Genomic DNA, 20,670 nt, shown 5'->3' with positions numbered 1-20,670 from the left:
CTGTATTAATTACTAATCAGCCTTATATTGTGACATTTCTATTCTATGTGTACTGTATATTGTGAGTGGGTCCCTTAGCTCAGTAAGTGACAGCAGCACAGAGCATGTGCAGTGAATCAGCAGAAAAGAAGATGGGGAGCTACTGGGGCATCTTTGGAGACACAGATCTTTACTGCTAAAGGGCTGTGGTTGCCTTGGGCTGGTACAGAAGCACAAAACATAATGTACAACATTTCTAGCTACTTCTTTAGTTTAACTTTCCTTGTCCTTTAAAACAGACCAGAGAAAGGGATAGATGATAACTCATTTCAACCTTCATTTTCTGAGCAGAACAACATCACTAGACTTTGTTCATGGGATTATTTTTGGAACTTTATTTCAAGCATGAAGGAACATTGGGGACTCCAGATTTGTGACTTGTACTTAAAAAAACAATTGCATGGCCATAGGTTCACCAACTTTAGCATGAAGTGGTATTACTACTATCTTGTGCTACAAAACATGAGAAACATGTGTAGGGTGGCCATGCTTTCTCAATTAGGGGCTTATAAAGTCAGCAGATAAATATTCTCAATTTTATAAATCAGTGGGTAGGGCCCCATCATACATGCTACCCCAATACACATTCGTCTCCTAGAAAGAAACCAAGGTGGAAAATACTTACATCCTACAAACACCACAGTTCCAAAATAAAATTGGTCGCAGACCAAGTTTATCCCACTCTCTTCTGACATTGGCAAGTTCTGGACACGGATGCCACTGCTGTTGCTGCTCAGCGGGATCAGTGGATATTGATCATTCCCCAATGCTGCAGACAGGTTGGTCCCGCTGGTCCCTGTGCAGCAAAATGTCATGTTTGTGCCAACAGAGACCACTTTATCAATGGGAAACGCTTGTTGTTCAATGCTGCCTGATAAGAGTAAGACAAGTATTTGTTAGGAGAAGATGGCAAAGCATGTTTGTTTGTGTTTTAGGGACATAAAATATATAACAAGGTTACTTCCATGCCCGAGAAATGCTTAGAAGAACAAGAGTATTTCTATGACTGATGAAGCTTATTTATAACAAGAGCACCTCCATGCTTTAGTAAAGCTCAGCTACAACAAGAGTACCCCCATGCCTGAGGAATGCTTAGTTAGAACAAGAGTACCTCCACACCTTAGTAAAGCTCAAATACAAGAGTACACACGCCTGAGGAAAGCTCAGTTAGAACAAGAGTACTTCCATGCCTTAGTAAAGCTTGATACAACAAGAGTACCCCCATGCCTGAGGAATGCTTAGTTAGAACAAGAGCACCTCCGTGCCTTAGTAAAGCTCAGCTACAACAAGAGTACCCCCATGCCTGAGGAATGCTTTGTTAGAACAAGAGTACCTCCATGCCTTAGTAAAGCTCAGATACAACAAGAGTGCCTCCATGCCTGAAGAATGCTTAGTTAGAACAGGAGTATCTCCGTGCCTTAGTAAAGCTTAGTTAGAACAAGAGTACCTCCATGCCTTAGTAAAGCTTAGTTAGAACAAGAGTACCTCCACACCTTAGTAAAGCTCAAATACAACAAGAGCACCCCCATGCCTGAGGAAAGCTTAGTTAGAACAAGAGTACTTCCATGCCTTAGTAAAGCTCGATACAACAAGAGTACCCCCCATGCCTGCGGAATGCTTAGTTAGAACAAGAGCACATCCATGCCTTAGTAAAGCTCAGATACAACAAGAGTACCTCCATGCCTGAGGAAAGCTTAGTTAGAACAAGAGCACCTCCATGCCTTAGTAAAGCTCAGATACAACAAGAGTACCTCAATGCCTGAGGAATGCTTAGCTAGAACAAGAGTACCTCATGCCTTAGTAAAGCTTAGTTAGAACAAAAGTACCTCCATGTGTTAGCAAAGTTTAGATACAAGAGTGCCTCCATGCCTGAGGAAAGCTTAGTTAGAACAAGAGTACTTCATGCCTTAGTAAAGCTTAGTTAGAACAAGAACAGATAGAACAGTACCACCATGCCCGAGGAATGCTTAGTTAGAACAAAAGTACCTCTATGCTTTAGTAAAGCTCAGATCCAACAAGACTACCTCAATGCACGAGGAAAGCTTATTTAGAACAAGAGTACCTACATGCCTGAGGTTACTTAGTTAAAGGGGACATGTCTTGGAATGCCTGAGGATTACTTATAAAGTAAGGGCTCATTAAAGCCCAGCAAACACTCTACGATGGACAATAATGATTAACTTGAGTTTTGATGAAATACATACACTGAATAAAATATGTTCACCCTACAGCAATGTGTTTTACCTACCCTAAATACAGGTGGAACAGGCAAACTGTAATTAAACAAGAAAGGCACTGGGGAGAAGTAAAGCAATAAGTAGTGTCCCAGAAAGGAGGATGGAATGAAGTATTGATACATATGAAAAGAGTATGAGCTCTGAGGAGTGTATTTTGCGAGGGAAAGGTTGGAGGGACATAAGAACAAAGAACATAAGAACAAAGAGGGGAAAGTGTTGACACCAGTGCACAAGTCATGATATATACATATTAAATCAATGTAAAACATTTATTTTGTCTTACCATACACAGTATGTAGTCGACTCCAGTTGCTCCAGTCTTTCTTCCCATAGTAATACTGATCATCAATAAGGCATCTTATTTTCACAGAATGTGATGTACAAAGCAAGGGGAACTCAGACGTCCAGTTCCAGTAGAATAGAGCGTCATTTGGAGTCCAGCGTCTCTTCCATAATGCCTAGAACGTAAACGCAGAAATGAATCCAGCCCATAATGCCAGTCTGTGAGTCATTTATAGATACATTCATTGGTACAGTTATTATCTACACTTTGTTTCACAACATTGTTTTATCAAAACAGACAGGCCGACCAGGCTTATTGGCCTCCTTAGTTTGCTGAACATTTACAGGTATAGGATCCGTTATTCGAGAAACCAATTATCCAGAAAGTTCCAAATAGCAGAAAGGCGGTCTCCCATAGTGATCCTATGATTTCCTTTTTTTCTGTAATAATAAAACAGTACCTTGTACAGGTATGGTATCCATTATCCAGAAACCCGTTATCCAGAAGTTTTAAATTACAGAATGGCTGTCTCCCATAGAATCCATTATAATAAAATAATCCAAATTTTTAAAAATGATTTCCCTTTTCTCTGTTATAATAAAACAGTAGCTTTTGCTTGATCCAAACTAAGATATAATGAATCCCTATTGGTGGCAAAACCAGCCTATTGGGTTTATTTAATGTTTACATGATTTTCGAGTAGACTTAAGGTGTGAAGATCCAAATTATGGAAAGATCCGTTATCCAGAAAACCCCAGGTTAAAAGCATAACAGGCCCCATACCCGTACTTGATCCCAACTAAGATATAATGAATCCTTATTGGAAGCAAAACCAGCCTATTGGGTTTATTTAAAGGAATTGTTCAGTGTAAAAATAAAAACTGGATAAATAGATAGGCTGGGCAAAATAAAAAATGTATCTAATATAGTTAGTTAGCCAAAAATGTAATGTATAAAGGCTGGAGTGACTGGATGTCTAATATAATAGTCAGAACACTACTTCCTGGTTTTCAGCTCACATTGTTTACACTGGTTACCAGGCATTAGCCAATCAGTGACTTGAGGGGGACCACATGGGTCATATCTGTTGCTTTTGAATCTGAGTTGAATGCTAAGGATCAATTGCAAACTCACTGAAGTTATGTCCCATGTGACCCCCCCTTCAAGTCTCTGACTAACTCAGAGTTATAGAGCTGAAAAGCAGGAAGTAGTGTTCTGGCTATTATGTTAGACATCCAGTCACTCCAGCCTTTATACATTACATTTTTGGCTAACTAACTATATTAGATACATTTTTTATTTTGCACAGCCTATCTATTTACCCAGTTTTTATTTTTACACTGAACTGTTCCTTTAATATTTACATGATTTTCTAGTGAACTTAAGGTATGAAGATCCAAATTAGGGAAAGATCCGTTATATGGAAAACATCATATCCCGATCATTTTGGATAACAGGTCCCATACCTGTACTCCCAGTACAAGTTTGTACTGAAACAAATGATCAAGTCATTTCACACCAATTATGTATAGTAGGTATGCACCGAATCCACTATTTTCCTTCATGAGAGATTCGGCTGAATACCGAACAGAAGCCTAATTTGTATATGCAAATTAGGGGTGGGAAGGGGAAAACATTTTTATTCACTGGTTTTGTGACAAAAAGTCAAGCAATTTCCCTCCCGTCCCTAATTTGCATATGCAAATTAGGATTCAGGTTCGGCCGGGCAGAAGGATTCGGCCGAATTCGAATCCTGCTGAAAAAGGCAGAATCCTGGATTCAGTGCATCCTTAATATATAGACTAGCAGTTCAGCCAAGACACTTATCAAGTCAACAAAGGAAACACCTCAACCCAATGGTCAGTGAAATAACATACGTTTTCCACAATATCCATGTTCTCGCTGCGCAGAATCAAGATCTCACATCTGACTTCTACTTCGTTTAGCAAGGTGGTGTTGTCCACACTCCATTGTACATGTAGTGATTCAGTCTGATGATCAGCCACAAATGAGAGAATCTCCGGTGCAGGGGGAATAAAAGCTTAAAGACAAAAAAGGGCACAATTAGAGGAATATTATATAGGTATAGGATCTGTTATCCAGAGAGTTCCGAATTATGTTAAGGTCGTCTCCATTTGATCCAAATAATTCAAATTTTGAAAAGTTATTTCCTTTTTCTCTGTAATAATAAAACAGTAGCTTTTACTTGATCCCGACTAAGATATAATTAATCCTTATTGGAAGCAAAACCAGCCTATTGGGTTTATTTAATGTTTACATGATTTTATAGTAGACTTAAGGTATGAAGATCCAAATTAAGGAAAGATGTGTTATCTGGAAAACCACAGGTCCCAGGCATTATGAATAACAGGTCCATACCTGTATTATAATATAAACCATAAATAGGGATGCACCGAATCCAGGATTCAGTTCAGGATTCTGCCTTTTTCAGCAGCATTCGGCTGAATCCTTGTGTCTGGCCGAACCAAATCCTACCTTGCACATGTAAATTAGGGGCAGGGAGGGACTTTTCATCACAAAACATGGAAGTGAAAAAAATGTTCACACTTTTTCCTTTCCCGCTCCTAATTTGCATATGTAAATTAGGATTCGGTATTCATCGGAATCTTTCGCAAAGGATTTGGAGATTCAGCCGAATCCCAAATAGTGGATTCAATGCATCCCTAACCATAACAGCAGTGGTGTAACAAGATGTTAATAGGCCCCACAGCAAACTCATTTTAGCCCCCCCCCCAAATATCCAGGTTATCCTTTTGGGATAAACAGTGCCCACCCTGCATCACCTTAAAGGAGAAGGAAAGGTACCGAAGCAGTTTATTGCCAATAGATTAGCCACAATAGTGCAAGCTATAACACTAGTTATTCTGCGGAATGCTTTACCAAACCTGAGTAAACGGCTCTAGACACTCTCTCTGTTTGTTTAGAATAGCAGTTGCCATATTCACTTGGTGTGACATCACTTCCTGCCTGAGTTTCCCTGCTCAGTCATAGCTCTGGGCTCAGATTACAGCAGAAAGGGGAGATGGGAGGGGAGCAACCTGAGCATGCTCAAGCCCAAGCCCTGGAGGTTTAAGATGAAAGTCTGATACAGAAGCCCATGTGTACACAATAGAAGGAAAGAAATGCTGTGTTTCTTTTGACAGAGGACTCAGAGCAGCATTACTTTGAGGGATTACTGGTATATCTGATAAATCTTACTTAGTTTTAGCCTTTCCTTCTCCTTTAAAGGGCATGTAAAGTCTAAAATAGAATAAGTCTACTGTCATTCTTTTCAGTTTACTGTCATTCTTCTCAGTCTACTGTCATTCACTGCTCATACAGTAATTTTTGGGAAGGGAAAGTGGAGTGATAAATGTATGGTGAACTTGTGACAAAAAATATTATACTGCTCTCTAGCGGTTACCGAGGCTTTGTCTACTCAATGACCTCTATAAAGGTCATTTACACCAAATAGTTAATCGAAGGGAAGTCCGGACAGATCAACCAAGCCTAACCTTCCTAGTCTTTGAACAAACTCTACACTCACTAACTAACTAATTTGAAAGGACCCATTGCCCCAAATGTAGAGAATATAAAGCCAACTTTTTATATATATGATAAGGTCATGTTCAAAAATAATTACATTTTAGAATAAGGTGATGGAATTTATTCTTTCCTACAATCCTCAATCTCCAAATCTGTATTATCCGTATCATTTATTAAAGTCTGAACGCCAAAAACTATCAATTTTACTATGAAATCCAAATTTTTAGTGGGGGAAAAAAACCCACTATTTTTTTTTAGAGATTTATTAAACCCAGAGGATGGAAAAAGTCAGAATCCGAAAATCCGGCATCTCAGACCTACCTAGGTTGTATACAAGTCAATGGAAGAGGTCCCTATCCTATTTGGAAGTTTCTGCGCTGTAATTAGACCAACAATTCGACTATTTCTGACTTTTTGGGAAAAATTAAAAAAATTTGGGCTTTCTGGGAAATAGCCTGAAGTAAAAAAAAAAATAAAAAATTACGATTCGGATGTTCACTCAATTTTTTCGTGTTTGTCCCTGATCCGATTAAATTGTGATTTTTTTTTTTTAATACTAAATAAGGTTCAATTGTGAATTCTAGTTTGGTCACACTTTTTTGATAAAAATAATCAGATAAATTCCGACTCTGATGAATAAGACCCTTAGCGTTAGTGCTGATGAGCTGAGTTGGGCCAACTTGTTATTTTCTGTATTCTAATTACCAGAGAGTACAGATTATACCGATTTATTTTTATAAAAAAAAAAAACTTACATTAAACTGGTTTTTAAAATGTTTTAAAAGTATCACTCACTACCCCTACTTCCCTGTTGTTACTTCCATGCAAATCAATAATATAAAACATTTAAAAAAATCACTATGATTATTATTATTCCCATGAAGACCCTGTAAGTAATGTAACCAATGAAAAGCAATTTAAGAAATACTTACGGGTATTTTCCATAGTTTTCTGAAATGTTATTTCAGGGCTGCCCTGAACATTGTTAGCGTTTATAGTTATCCTCAGTGGTGCAATCATTTCAAACTCCACTTCCAGAGCATTGTTGCTGGTATTGAAACACGCGGAAGGATTAGAAGCACTAAGAAGTAAAAGAAAATAAAAAGTATATTTAGAGAAAAAGCTTTGTGATCCAGAAAATGTTTTATTAATTCATTCGTGTTTTGTTCAACTATGGTGGCAATATGCTGGCTGTAGTCAGCAGAAAATTACATTAGTGAGCAGAGGAAAGTCTTGTGATGTTGCTTTGCTTAGAACTGGCCACAAAGAACATCACAAAACCCTTCACTGCTCACTAACTTAATTTTATGAGCACAGCAAAATCACAGCAGGTGATGCCATTGTTTCAAATTCATTATTTTAGTATAAAAATATATATCTTGCAAGTTAGATAAAAAGTGCACTTTGTTTTGAGGGTTACATTTCCTTTAGAATAGATCAGGTTGGCCTGAGAGTGAACATAACCTAACACTAAATATGCACCCCATTAGGCTACTATTATTATAGACTACCCATAATTATGTCTCTGTTACAGTCTTGCAACCTGCAATCATATTTTTACCCAGTGGGGTGACCCATTTAACAACTGCTTTATTCACAACCCAACCGGCTACTTGGTGGTCACCATAAATTGTGAGGACATTAAAGACCAAAAGTGAAGTCATCGTAAACCCAAATGTGATGTCATCAGAGGGTGGAGGAAGGAGGCAAGTGACACAGAAAAGCTTTGAGACCCATGAACTGCACCCATAAGAATATCTGCAACACTAGCCCCAAATTGGGTATTTACAGGACTCAAATCTAAAGCGTGGGGTTGTTAACCTGCCAAACACTTTTTCACCATAAATTTTTTTCAATATTTTATACTTTAACGTTTAATTTACATTTTCAAAGTTTAGGGGGTTATTTACTAAACTACAAAAATCCTGGAAAAATTCATGATTTTGGCTCGCCGGGCCACATTGGAAAAAGAAAAATTGTCTGGGGCCACACATGAAATACACAAACACGTTTGATTTGTAAAAGTAAAGGAGATACACAGAAAAGAACTACAATGCCAGATGGAGCTATACACTGGAATATGGGACACTTGGATAATAAATAGACATATTATTATTACGAACTGGGCAATGGGCAGAGTCCCCCTCCTCCTATTTCTTCGGGAACCAAGTGTTTCAAGCTGGGCCGCATTCATATGCATCCTGGGCCGCATGTGGCCCTCGGGCCGCAGTTTGGACGCCCCTGATATATATATATATATATATATATATACACACACACTCCAATAAGACCAATAACACCAGGATGTTTGTGTATCAAATCAAAGTGTATTCATTTAATGCATGAATAGCCGACGTGACGTTTCGGTCCACGCAGGGACCTTCCTCATGGCCATGAGGATGAGCACTTAGTTGGCTAAAAAAGCATTTAAATGAAATATATGTGTTTATTCATGTCTAGAATGCGTTTAAAAAAAATGCAGAAAAAAAATTATTTGTATAAGAACTATGGATGCACCGAATCCACTATTTTGGATTCGGCCGAACCGCCGAATCCTTCGTGAAAGATTTGGCCGAATACCGAACCGAATCCTAATTTGCATATGCAAATTAGGGATGGTAAGGGGAAAACATTTTTTACTTCCTTGTTTTGTGACAAATTTGTGACAATTTCCCTCTCCACCCCTAATTTGCATATGCAAATTAGGATTCGGATTCGGTTCGGCCTGGCAGAAGGATTCGGCCGAATCCCAAACCGAATCCTGGATTTGGTGCATCCCTAATAAGAACTCTTAGTTTGCCGTTTCAGCAATCGGGTTGCTAGGATCTGAATTACCCTAGCAACCATGCATTGATTTGAATAAGAGACTGGAATATGAAGAGGAGGACCTGAATAGAAAGATGAGTGATAAAAAGTAGCAATGGCAAAATAGTTGTAGCTTGACAGAGCATTTGTTTCTTGGATGGGGTCAGTGACCTACATTTAAAGGTTAAAGAATCAAAAGAATAAGGCAAATCATTAAAAAAATAATGAAGACCAATTGAAAAGTTGTTTAGAATTGGCCATTCTATAGCATTTTCTATAGCATATTAAAAGTCAACTTATAGTGAACCACCCTTTAAGGATATTTATATTCAGGTTTATTAGGGGAGTGCTGCTATGGTAACAGCTCCATATTGCTACCAATCAAGGTTTTCCATAGACCAGGGTTGCCCAGACTTTGTTACACTGAGATCTACTCTTGACACCTGGCCCCCATCAGGAGATCTACCTTGATAAAAATAGTGGGCCGGTGGGACGTCCCCCAAAAGACACCTTTTTTACAAAAATCACACCCCTTTCCCTTGGTTGGTTGGAATGGCAGAATCAGACACTTGGCAGTATACTTCCCTTAGTTTTCTGCAATCCTTTTAAAATACAAGAGCTTTTTCTTTGCCACAGGGTAAAAGGGGGCAGGTGGGACTCCCTTTGTGATGTCCAATCTGCAGCAATCCCGGCTGTTGCTAAACTACAACTCCCTGATATGCACTCTCTCCCCAACACTGACACTACCTGGGGGTACAAGTACCCAAGACATATTGTGTCACGCGACCGCTGTTTGATATCCGACCAACCTACAGCCTTCCAGCTGTTACCGGAAGGTTGTCAGAAGGATGCCGGGAGTTGTAGGTTACCAAAAGCTGCTTCAACATTAATGTAACATTGTAACTAATTCCATCTCTCTGATGAGGGTCCGAGTATTAATGCATTGCCAGGGGAGCCCATTTTTCTAACACAGGCCCTGTTGGTACTGCAGTGCAAAGCCAAAGCACTGTCCTATAAAAAACATACCCTAGGAGCCTAAGCACCCAATGATACCTCCAGTGCCACCACTCTAGTATCCCTTCACTCACCCCCATCACTGCTATCGTGTACAAATCCCTCCGGATTGCTAAAGGACATCCCCTCTTCCTCCTCCTCCATGTATCTCACTCCGCTCGCTCACTCTGCAACATTCCATAATGCTTCCCTGTTTGTCTCTGTTCTACCTAAAGTGGTTTCTAACTTGCCCCGTGGCTGCAGTTCTTCATTCCCCGTAAATAAAGAAAAGCCAAGGCTTTGCGCTACAAACAGTGTGCTGTACCGGGCGATGTGCGCTGTACCAGGCACCGGCGGAAAAGGAGCGAACCAAAGCAGGAGACAGGGGTTGCTATTTCACTCAATCCACATCCGCATGGTGTCACACCCAACGCGCGAGATATTAACCACAGAGGAATGAATTCTGTATTTTGTGTTCCTTTATGTATTTATGAAATAAATTAAAGGGATACTATCATGGGAAAACATGTTTTTTTTCAAAATGCATCCGTTAATAGTGCTGCTCCAGCAGAATTCTGCACTGAAATCCATTTTTCCCATAGAGCAAACAGATTTTGTTATATTCAATTTTGAAATCGGACATGGGGCTAGACATATTGTCAATTTCCCAGCTGCCTCCAGTCATGTGACTTGTGCTCTGATAAACTTCAATCACTCTTTACTGCAAGTTGGAGTGATATCACCCCCCCCCAGCAGCCTAACAACAGAACAATGGGAAGGTAATGAGATAGCAGCTCCCTAACACAAGATAACAGCTCCCTGGAAGATCTAAAAACAGCACTTAAAGGGATACTGTCATGGGAAAAAAAAATTTTTTCCAAATGAATCAGTTAATAGTGCTGCTCAAGCAGAATTCTGCACTGAAATCCATTTCTCAAAAGAGCAAACAGATTTTTTTATATTCAATTTTGAAATCTGACATGGGGCTAGACATTTTGTCAATTTCCCAGCTGCCCCTGGTCATGTGACTTGTGCCTGCACTTTAGGAGAGAAATGCTTTCTGGCAGGCTGCTGTTTTTCCTTCTCAATGTAACTGAATGTGTCTCAGTGGGACATGGGTTTTTACTATTGAGTGTTGTTCTTAGATCTACCAGGCAGCTGTTATCTTGTGTTAGGGAGCTGCTATCTGGTTACCTTCCCATTGTTCTTTTGTTTGGCTGCTGGGAGGGGGGTAATATCACTCCAACTTGCAGTACAGCAGTAAAGAGTGATTGAAGTTTATCAGAGCACAAGTCACACGACCAGGGGCAGCTGGGAAATTGACAATATGTCTAGCCCCATGTCAGATTTCAAAATTGAATATAAAAAAATCTGTTATTGTCAATTTCCCAGCTGCCCCTGGTCGTGTGACTTGTGCTCTGATAAACTTCAATCACTCTTTACTGCTGTACTGCAAGTTGGAGTGATATTACCCCCCTCCCAGCAGCCAAACAAAAGAACATAAATCAATGTTGTTGGCAAAACTCCTACATCGGATTGTTTAACCCTTTACATGCCAGCAAGTGTAGAATCTAGAGATCCTATATGCAGACAGTTTACTACGCACTGTTTACAGCGCCATAAAAGAATGCATTTGTGGCATACAAAGTTTGTGCCAGCATCCTATCCAACTATGTGCCAGCATCCTATCCAACATGTGCTAGCATCCTATCCAACTATGTGCCAGCATCCTATCCAACATGTGCTAGCATCCTATCCAACTATGTGCCAGCATCCTATCCAACATGTGCTAGCATCCTATCCAACTATGTGCCAGCATCCTATCCAACATGTGCTAGCATCCTATCCAACTATGTGCCAGCATCCTATCCAACATGTGCTAGCATCCTATCCAACTATGTGCCAGCATCCTATCCAACTATGTGCTAGCATCCTATCCAACTATGTGCCAGCATCCTATCCAACTATGTGCCAGCATCCTATCCAATGTGCCATCCTGTGAATAAATGACTCTGCCTGATCCTCTGTAAACTTTCTTCCACCCTCTGCAAATCCCTCCGTTGTGCCAATATTTGCTTACAAATTGATTGCCTTCCCCAGCACGTAGGCACAGCCAGTCTGATAACATTATCTGAAACCTTCTGAACAACAGGCTTTCTATCAAGAAACACCACAGCTAAAAGCCAACCTATCTTGTTCAACAATATCACCTTCCTTTACATTACTCTCAGTCTGCCACTAGAGGTCACTGTCATTTAAGTTGATGGACCAGTGTTTTTTGTTTTTAGGGTAGGGGTTTGCAGAATCTTAAAGGAACAGTACCACCAAAAAAATTAAAATGTTTTAAAGAAATGAAAATATTATGCATAGTTGCCCTGCACTGGTAAAACTGATGCGTTTGCTTCAGAAACACTACTATTGTGTATATAAATAATAATAGTGGAAATTGAAAAAAGGCTATATGGCACAGGTTAAATAGTGGATAACAGATAAAACCATTACGTTCTACAGAGCTTATCTGCTGTGTAACCTGAGCCTTTTCTCCTTTGAATGGCTGCCCCATTGCTACACAGCAGCTCATTTATATAAACAATAGTAGGGTTTCTGGAGCAAACACACCCGTTTTACCAGTGCAGGGCAACACTGCATTATATATATATATATATATATTATATATTTATTACTTTGCAACACTTATATTTTTATGTTACTGTTCCTTTAAGGACCAGATCCGCTTGATTAACAAAGTTCTAAACCCGATATGCCCACCAAAGGAAAGGCGATATTGGGTTAATCTGATGGTTCAGCCCTAGGGCCAAATGATTGGATTATAACGAAGGAAATGGGTGCCGATGGGTCACAGGACTGAATCAACTAGCCAACGCAGTCCTCGACTGAAGGAAAAATCAAACCTGCCCGATGGATATCATATGAGTAGCAGTCTGTACAGGTTTTAGCCTAAAAAACAACGTAAATGTTAAAGCCTTATACCGTATTGTAAACCTAATAAATTTAGAATCACTTGAAATACCAGCAGCTCAGGTTTTGAAAGGACAAAGCTTTGAAAGGACAAGCTAGGGGTAACATGATAACTTGTTAGTGATATGTAAGGCTAGCGTGGGTGTAAGACAAGAGCAACGGCTATAGCTTCATGCCATGTCTGCATAAAGGTGACATGGTACTTACGTTACCAACAGCCTGCATGCAGCATGAACATACACCTGTGCTCTGTATCACTACTCTGTACCACTACTATTGGTATTATACTCATTTAACTAGCAGGTGCATACAGCATGAACATACACCTGTGCTCTGTATCACTACTCTGTACCACTACTATTGGTATTATACTCATTTAACTAGCAGGTGCATACAGCATGAACATACACCTGTGCTCTGTATCACTACTCTGTACCACTACTATTGGTATTATACTCATTTAACTAGCAGGTGCATACAGCATGAACATACACCTGTGCTCTGTATCACTACTCTGTACCACTACTATTGGTATTATACTCATTTAACTAGCAGGTGCATACAGCATGAACATACACCTGTGCTCTGTATCACTACTCTGTACCACTACTATTGGTATTATACTCATTTAACTAGCAGGTACATACAGCATGAACATACACCTGTGCTCTGTATCACTACTCTGTACCACTACTAATGGTATTATAGTCATTTAACTAGTAGGTGCATACAGCATGAACATACACCTGTGCTCTGTATCACTACTCTGTATCACTACTATTGGTATTATACTAATTTAACTAGCAGGTGCATACGGCATAAACATACACCTGTGCTCTGTATCACTACTCTGTACCACTACTATTGGTATTATACTCATTTAACTAGCAGGTGCATACGGCATGAACATACACCAGTGCTCTGTATCACTACTCTGTACCACTACTATTGGTATTATACTCATTTAACTAGCAGGAGCATACAGCATGAACATACACCTGTGCTCTGTATCACTACTCTGTACCACTACTATTGGTATTATACTCATTTAACTAGCAGGTGCATACAGCATGAACATACACCTGTGCTCTGTATCACTACTCTGTACCACTACTATTGGTATTATACTCATTTAACTAGCAGGTGCATGCAGCATGAACATACACCTGTGCTCTGTATCACTACTCTGTACCACTACTAATGGTATTATAGTCATTTAACTAGTAGGTGCATACAGCATGAACATACACCTGTGCTCTGTATCACTACTCTGTATCACTACTATTGGTATTATACTAATTTAACTAGCAGGTGCATACGGCATAAACATACACCTGTGCTCTGTATCACTACTCTGTACCACTACTATTGGTATTATACTCATTTAACTAGCAGGTGCATACGGCATGAACATATACCTGTGCTCTGTATCACTATTCTGTAGGACTACTATTGGTATTATACTCACGTAACTAGCAGGTGCATACAGCATGAACACACACCTGTCCTCTGCATCACTACTTTCTAGGACTACTATTGTTATACATCTGTAACTAGCAGGTACATACAGCATGAACATACACCTGTGCTCTGTATCACTACTCTGTAGGACTACTATTGGTTTTATACTCCTGTAACAAGCAGGTGCATACAGCATGAACATACACCTGTGCTCTGTATCACTACTCTGTAGGACTACTATTTGTATTATACTCCTGTAACTAGCAGGTGCATACCGCATGAACATACACCTGTTCTCAGTATCACTACTCTGTAGGGCTACTATTGGTATTATACTCCTGTAACTAGCAGGTGCATACAGCATGAACATACACCTATGCTCAGTATCACTACTCTGTAGGACTACTATTGGTATTATACTCCTGTAACTAGCAGGTGCATACAGTATGAACATACACATGTACTCTGTATCACTACTCTGTAGGACTACTATTTGTATTATACTCCTGTAACTAGCAGGTGCATACCGCATGAACATACACCTGTTCTCAGTATCACTACTCTGTAGGACTACTATTGGTATTATACTCCTGTAACTAGCAGGTGCATACAGCATGAACATACACCTATGCTCAGTATCACTACTCTGTAGGGCTACTATTGGTATTATACTCCTGTAACTAGCAGGTGCATACAGTATGAACATACACATGTACTCTGTATCACTACTCTGTACCACTACTATTGGTATTATTTATGCTCCTGTAAATAGCAGGTGCAGCATGAACATACATCTGTGCTCATAATCGCTACTCTGTAGGACTACTATTGTTATACTCCTGTAACTAGCAGCTGCTTTGTTATTATTATTCCAGATGTTTTGACCATGTCTATACTTAGCAGCAGATTTATTAAGGTTCGAATGGTATATTTGAATTCGAATTTGAAAATTTGTCAAAATTTGAATTTAAAAGCACCAACTCAAATGTAAATTTAAATGTAAAATTTATCACATCTCGACCATGGAAACAGTTCTAATTCGAATATTTGCCACCTAAAACCTGCCAAGTTCATGTTCAAGTCCGTTGAATCATTTGAATTAAATAATTGCCTTCCTGACATTCAAGGTTTTTTTCAGAGGAAAACTCAATTTGGTACAAATTTTCGGGTCGGGACTATTCGATCGAATATTAGACTTTCGAGTTTTTTCATAGATAACCTCCCATTCGAGTTGTGAGTACATTCGAGTTTATAAGAGTAAAAAAAAATTAAGATAAATTCAAAATTCGACCTTTGATAAATAACCACCTTAGTTTACACTTACTAATGAAGCAGAGTAGTAGGTAATACATTCATACTAACTCACCTATAGCAAATCTGATAGAGAATGTCCGAATTTGTAGTGTTTGGTGTATCCCAGGAGCACATGACGGTCTCTAGATTGCGGGTGAAGCATTGCAGGTTTAGAAAGAATCCTGATGAATCTGAAATGGCAGATGAGTAGAATCGTCAGCAACAGAACAACAAGAAACAGTCAGATCAGATCAAGGGATACTATTTTGGTATTTTAACCCTTTGCCTGCCAAGAACGTACGCCGTACGTTCTGGCAGGCAAGGCTCAGACTGCCAAACACGTACATAGTACGTTGTTTGGCACTTCCGGTATTCTTGTGTGATCTGCGGCTTGCAATGCAGCGAAAAAGCCGCAGATCACTTGGCAAGCCCCTAGGCAATGGGCAAAGGCTCCTCAATCCCCTGCTAGGCCCCCCGATCGACCCCCCACCCGACTCCAAGATGGCCGACCACATGGACACGTACCTTGTGCGATTTGCGCATGTACGATGTCCGCATGTGGAAATCTTCTGTGATCTGCGGCTTTTCCCTAGCATCGCAAGCCGCAGATCACTTGGCTCTCCCTAGGCAACGAGCTCCGGGTTGCCTGCTGGCCACTGATCGCCCCACCGACCGCCCCACCGACCGCCCCACACATGTCCAGAAGCAGCGCCGACATCAGACACGTGGCTGCTTCTAGGGGCTGCCTACCAGCACTGCCCCCTTCTCTACTGGTGCTGATCTGTCTGGGAGCCTTCCTGCTGCGGTCCTCCAGTGTTGCTTGAGAAAGAGAGACTTTCCAGGTACAAAATTTGCTTTATTTCACATTTGTTTTTATCAAACTTGTCTTTTTTTTTGCTTTTTCAATTTTTCACTTCTTTCTCCCACTTATTGTTGTACACCCATATACCCACACATATACTCGCACATATACACACCTACACACACCTATACACCTGTATAATTATATTTATTTGCTGTAATTTTATCATTATTGCATTTTCTGTGATTTTTTATTGAATATTATTTTCTGTTTTGCTTATGTATCTTTAGTATAGTTTTGGTGTTTTGGTATAGAAATATGTATTTTACTTTGTTTGATCCGTGAGAATTTGTGCTTTCCAAAAATATATGGGGTTTCTGGGTTTTTTTTTTTTTTTTTACAGTTTGGGGGTCTTACCGCACATAATGCAGTCGGGGCTGAGTTGGCCAGCGTGAAAATTCATATGCACTATTTTTATTTGGGGTCCGCCCATGCCATTTGCTTTGGTATATCTATGCATATTGGGCATCAAACTGTTCGGTAGACCCTTGCCATCAATATTTAGGGTGTTTTACAATTGTATGTAAGAAATTGGGTGAGATTTATGCGGCCAATTGCAATATTTTTAGGCGATTTTCAGAAATGTCATAAAAACCGCTGCCTTTAGCGTAGATTTGCAGTATGGTAGTTTGGAGTAGAAAGACATAATTACCTATTTTTGATTCGTCAGCATGTGTACTTTCCAAAAATATATGGCTCTGGGGGGTCTTTGTACTGTTAGGAGGGTCTTGTGGCAGACAATGCTCAGTCACAGATCTTTGTTCACAGAAAGCGAATCGGCAGCGGAAAAAAGAATGTGCACTGTTTTTATTTGGGGTCTGCACATGCCAGCTCCTTTGGTATATCTATGCATATTGGGCATCAAACTGTTCCGTAGACCCTTGCCGTCAATATTTAGGGCGTTTTACAATTGTATGTAAGAAATTGGGTGAGATATATGCGGCCAATTGCAATATTTTTAGGCAATTTTCAGAAATGTCATAAAAACCGCTGCCTTTAGCGTAGCTTTGCAGTATGGTAGTTTGGAGTAGAAAGACATAATTACCTATTTTTGATTCGTCAGCATGTGTACTTTGAAAAAATATATGGCTCTGGGGGGGTCTTTGTGCTGTTAGGAGGTTCTTGTGGCACACAATGCTCAGTCATAGGTCTTTGTTCACTGAAGGCGAATCGGCAGCGGAGAAAAGTCAAATGCACTGTTGTTATTTGGGGTCCGCACATGCCAGCTGCTTTTATACATCTATGCATACAGGGCATTAAACTGTTCCATAGACCCTTGGCATCAATATTTAGGGTATTTTACAATTGTATGTAAGAAATTGGGTGAGATAAATGCGGCCAATTGCAATATTTTTAGGCAATTTTCAGAAATGTCATAAAAACCGCTGCATTTAGCGTAGCTTTGCAGTATGGTAGTTTGGAATAGAAAGACATAATTACTTATTTTGGATTTGTCAGAATGTTTACTTTCCAAAAATATATGGTTTTGTGGGATCTTTGTGCTGTTAGGAGGATCTTGTGGCAGACAATGCTCAGTAACAGGTCCTTGTTCACAAAAGGCGAAACGGCAGAAGAGAAAATTCATATGCACTGTTTTTATTTGGGGTCCGCACATGCCAACTGCTTTGGTTTATCTATGCATATTGGGCATCAAACTGTTCAGTCAACCCTTGGTGTCAATATCTAGGGTGTTTTCTAATTGTATGTAAGAAATTGGGTGAGATAAATGTGGGCAATTGCAATATTTTTAGAAATGTAAAAACAGCTGCCTTTATCGCCAAATTTCGGAAAGGTTCTGGCTTGGTGCTTTGGAGTAGAAAGACATGCATATCCAATTTGGATTCGTGGGAATGTTTACTTTCCGAAAATATATGGTTTTCTGGGGTGAACATAATGTTTTCTACCTTTGTGCCCCCCAAACTATGTAAATGTGTTCATTTTGCAGTACCTGCAATGACAGACCATATTGGGGGGGTCTTCATTTTGGGGCCCTTATATGCCACATGCTTGGGTACACCTATACATATTGGACACCAAACTGTTCAGACGACCTTAGGCTTTCATATTTGGGGTGATTTATCTTGATACCTAAAAGTATGTGGGAAATACGATGCTGCAGGTTGGAAAATTTGAGTTGATTTTTGGGAATGTCACCAAAATCACCAAATTTAGGATTGGTTTGCGGCTTGGTACTGTGGAGTACAAAGACATGCATACCCAATTTGGATTCAGGGGAATGTGTACTTTCCGAAAATATATGGTTTTCTGGGGTGAACGTATTTTTTTCTACCTTTGCCCACCCCAAAACGATGTAAATGTGTTGATTTTGCAGCACCTGAAATGACAGACCATATGGGGTCTTCATTTTGGGGCCCTTATATGCTACGTGCTTAGGTACACCTATACATATTGGGCATCAAACTGTTCAGCGGACCCCAGGCTTTCATATTTGGGGTGATCTATCTTGATACTCAATCGTATGTGGTACATACGATGTGGCAGGGTTGATGGTTTGAGGGGATGTTTGAAAATGTCCCTAAAATTGCCAAACTTAGGAAAGTTTTGCAGCTTGGTGCTTTGGAGTAGAAAGACATGCATACCCAATTTGGATTCGGGGGAATGTGTACTTTCCAGAAATATATGGTTTTCTGGGGTGAACGTACTTTTTTCTACCTTTGCCACCCCCCAAAACAATGTAAATGTGTTGATTTTGCAGCACCTGAAATGACAGACCATATGGGGGGTCTTCGTTTTGGGGCCCCTATATGCCACGTGCTTTAGTACACCTATACATATTGGGCATCAAACTGTTCAGAGGACCCCAGGCTTTCATATTTGGGGTGATTTATCTTGATACTCAATAGTATGTGGGACATACAATGCCGCAGGGTGGAAGTTTTGAGGTGATTTTTGGAAATGTCACCAAAATTGCCAAATTTAGGATTGTTTTACAGCTTGGTGCTTTGGAGTAGAAAGACATGCATACCCAATTTAGATTCGGGGGAATGTGTACTTTCTGAAAATATATGGTTTTCTGGGGTGAACGTATTTTTTTCTATCTTTGCCCACCCCAAAACGATGTAAATGTGTTGATTTTGCAGCACCTGAAATGACAGACCATATGGGGTCTTCATTTTGGGGCCCTTATATGCTACATGCTTAGGTACACCTATACATATTGGGCATCAAACTGTTCAGCGGACCCCAGGCTTTCATATTTGGGGTGATCTATCTTGATGCTCAATCGTATGTGGTACATACGATGTGGCAGGGTTGATGGTTTGAGGGGATGTTTGAAAATGTCCCTAAAATTGCCAAACTTAGGAAAGTTTTGCAGCTTGGTGCTTTGGAGTAGAAAGACATGCATACCCAATTTGGATTCGGGGGAATGTGTACTTTCCAGAAATATATGGTTTTCTGGGGTGAACGTACTTTTTTCTACCTTTGCCGCCCCCCAAAACGATGTAAATGTGTTGATTTTGCAGCAACTGAAATGACAGACCATATGGGTGTCTTCATTTTGGGGCCCCTATATGCCACGTGCTTGGGTACACCTATACATATTGGGCATAAAACTGTTCAGAGGACCCCAGGCTTTCATATTTGGGGTGATTTATCTTGATACTCAATAGTATGTGGGAAATACGATGCTGCATGGTGGATGTTTTGAGGTGATTTTTGAAAATGTCCCTAAAATTGCCTAACTTAGGAAAGTTTTGCAGCTTGGTGCTTTGGAGTAGAAAGACATGTATACCCAATTTGGATTCAGGGGAATGTGTACTTTCCGAAAATATATGGTTTTCTGGGGTGAACGTACTTTTTTCTAACTTTGCCCCCCCCCCCAATCTATGTAAATGTGTTGATTTTGCAGTATCTGGCATTACAGAACAGATAACTCAAATGGGGTGTCTACATTTTAGGGCCCCTATACACCACATGTTTAGGTACACCTATACATATTGGGCATCACACTGTTCAGTGAACCCCAGGCTTTCATATTTGGGGTGTGTTACATTGATACCTAATGATGAGTGGGAGATATGATGCTGTAGAGTGGAAGCTTTGAAGTCATTTTTCGAAAAATTCACCAATTTCTATAAAACATTATAACTTTAGGAAACAATTGCAACTTTGTAGTTTGGAGTACAAAGATATATTTACCCATTTTTGAT

The 20,670-nt window shown here is 39.9% G+C and overlaps 1 protein-coding gene across 1 annotated transcript in view; it reads right to left on the bottom strand.

Moving 5' to 3' along the window:
- lifr.S (LIF receptor subunit alpha S homeolog) overlaps positions 1–20,670 on the bottom strand; it is an 86,370-nt gene that overhangs the window by 26,599 nt on the left and 39,101 nt on the right. Inside the window, exons 3-7 of the mRNA XM_018244514.2 lie at positions 15,710–15,827; positions 7,038–7,186; positions 4,437–4,600; positions 2,560–2,734; positions 665–910 (exon numbers count right to left, since the gene is read on the bottom strand). Of these exons, the coding sequence (XP_018100003.1) occupies positions 665–910; positions 2,560–2,734; positions 4,437–4,600; positions 7,038–7,186; positions 15,710–15,827 (852 nt within the window). The remainder of the gene's footprint in view (positions 1–664; positions 911–2,559; positions 2,735–4,436; positions 4,601–7,037; positions 7,187–15,709; positions 15,828–20,670) is intronic.

This window comes from Xenopus laevis, chromosome 1S (assembly GCF_017654675.1).
Source record: "Xenopus laevis strain J_2021 chromosome 1S, Xenopus_laevis_v10.1, whole genome shotgun sequence".
Taxonomy (NCBI): Eukaryota; Metazoa; Chordata; class Amphibia; order Anura; family Pipidae; genus Xenopus; species Xenopus laevis.
Note: the sequence above shows the minus strand (reverse complement) of the source record. Positions and strands in the feature narration are given on the sequence as shown.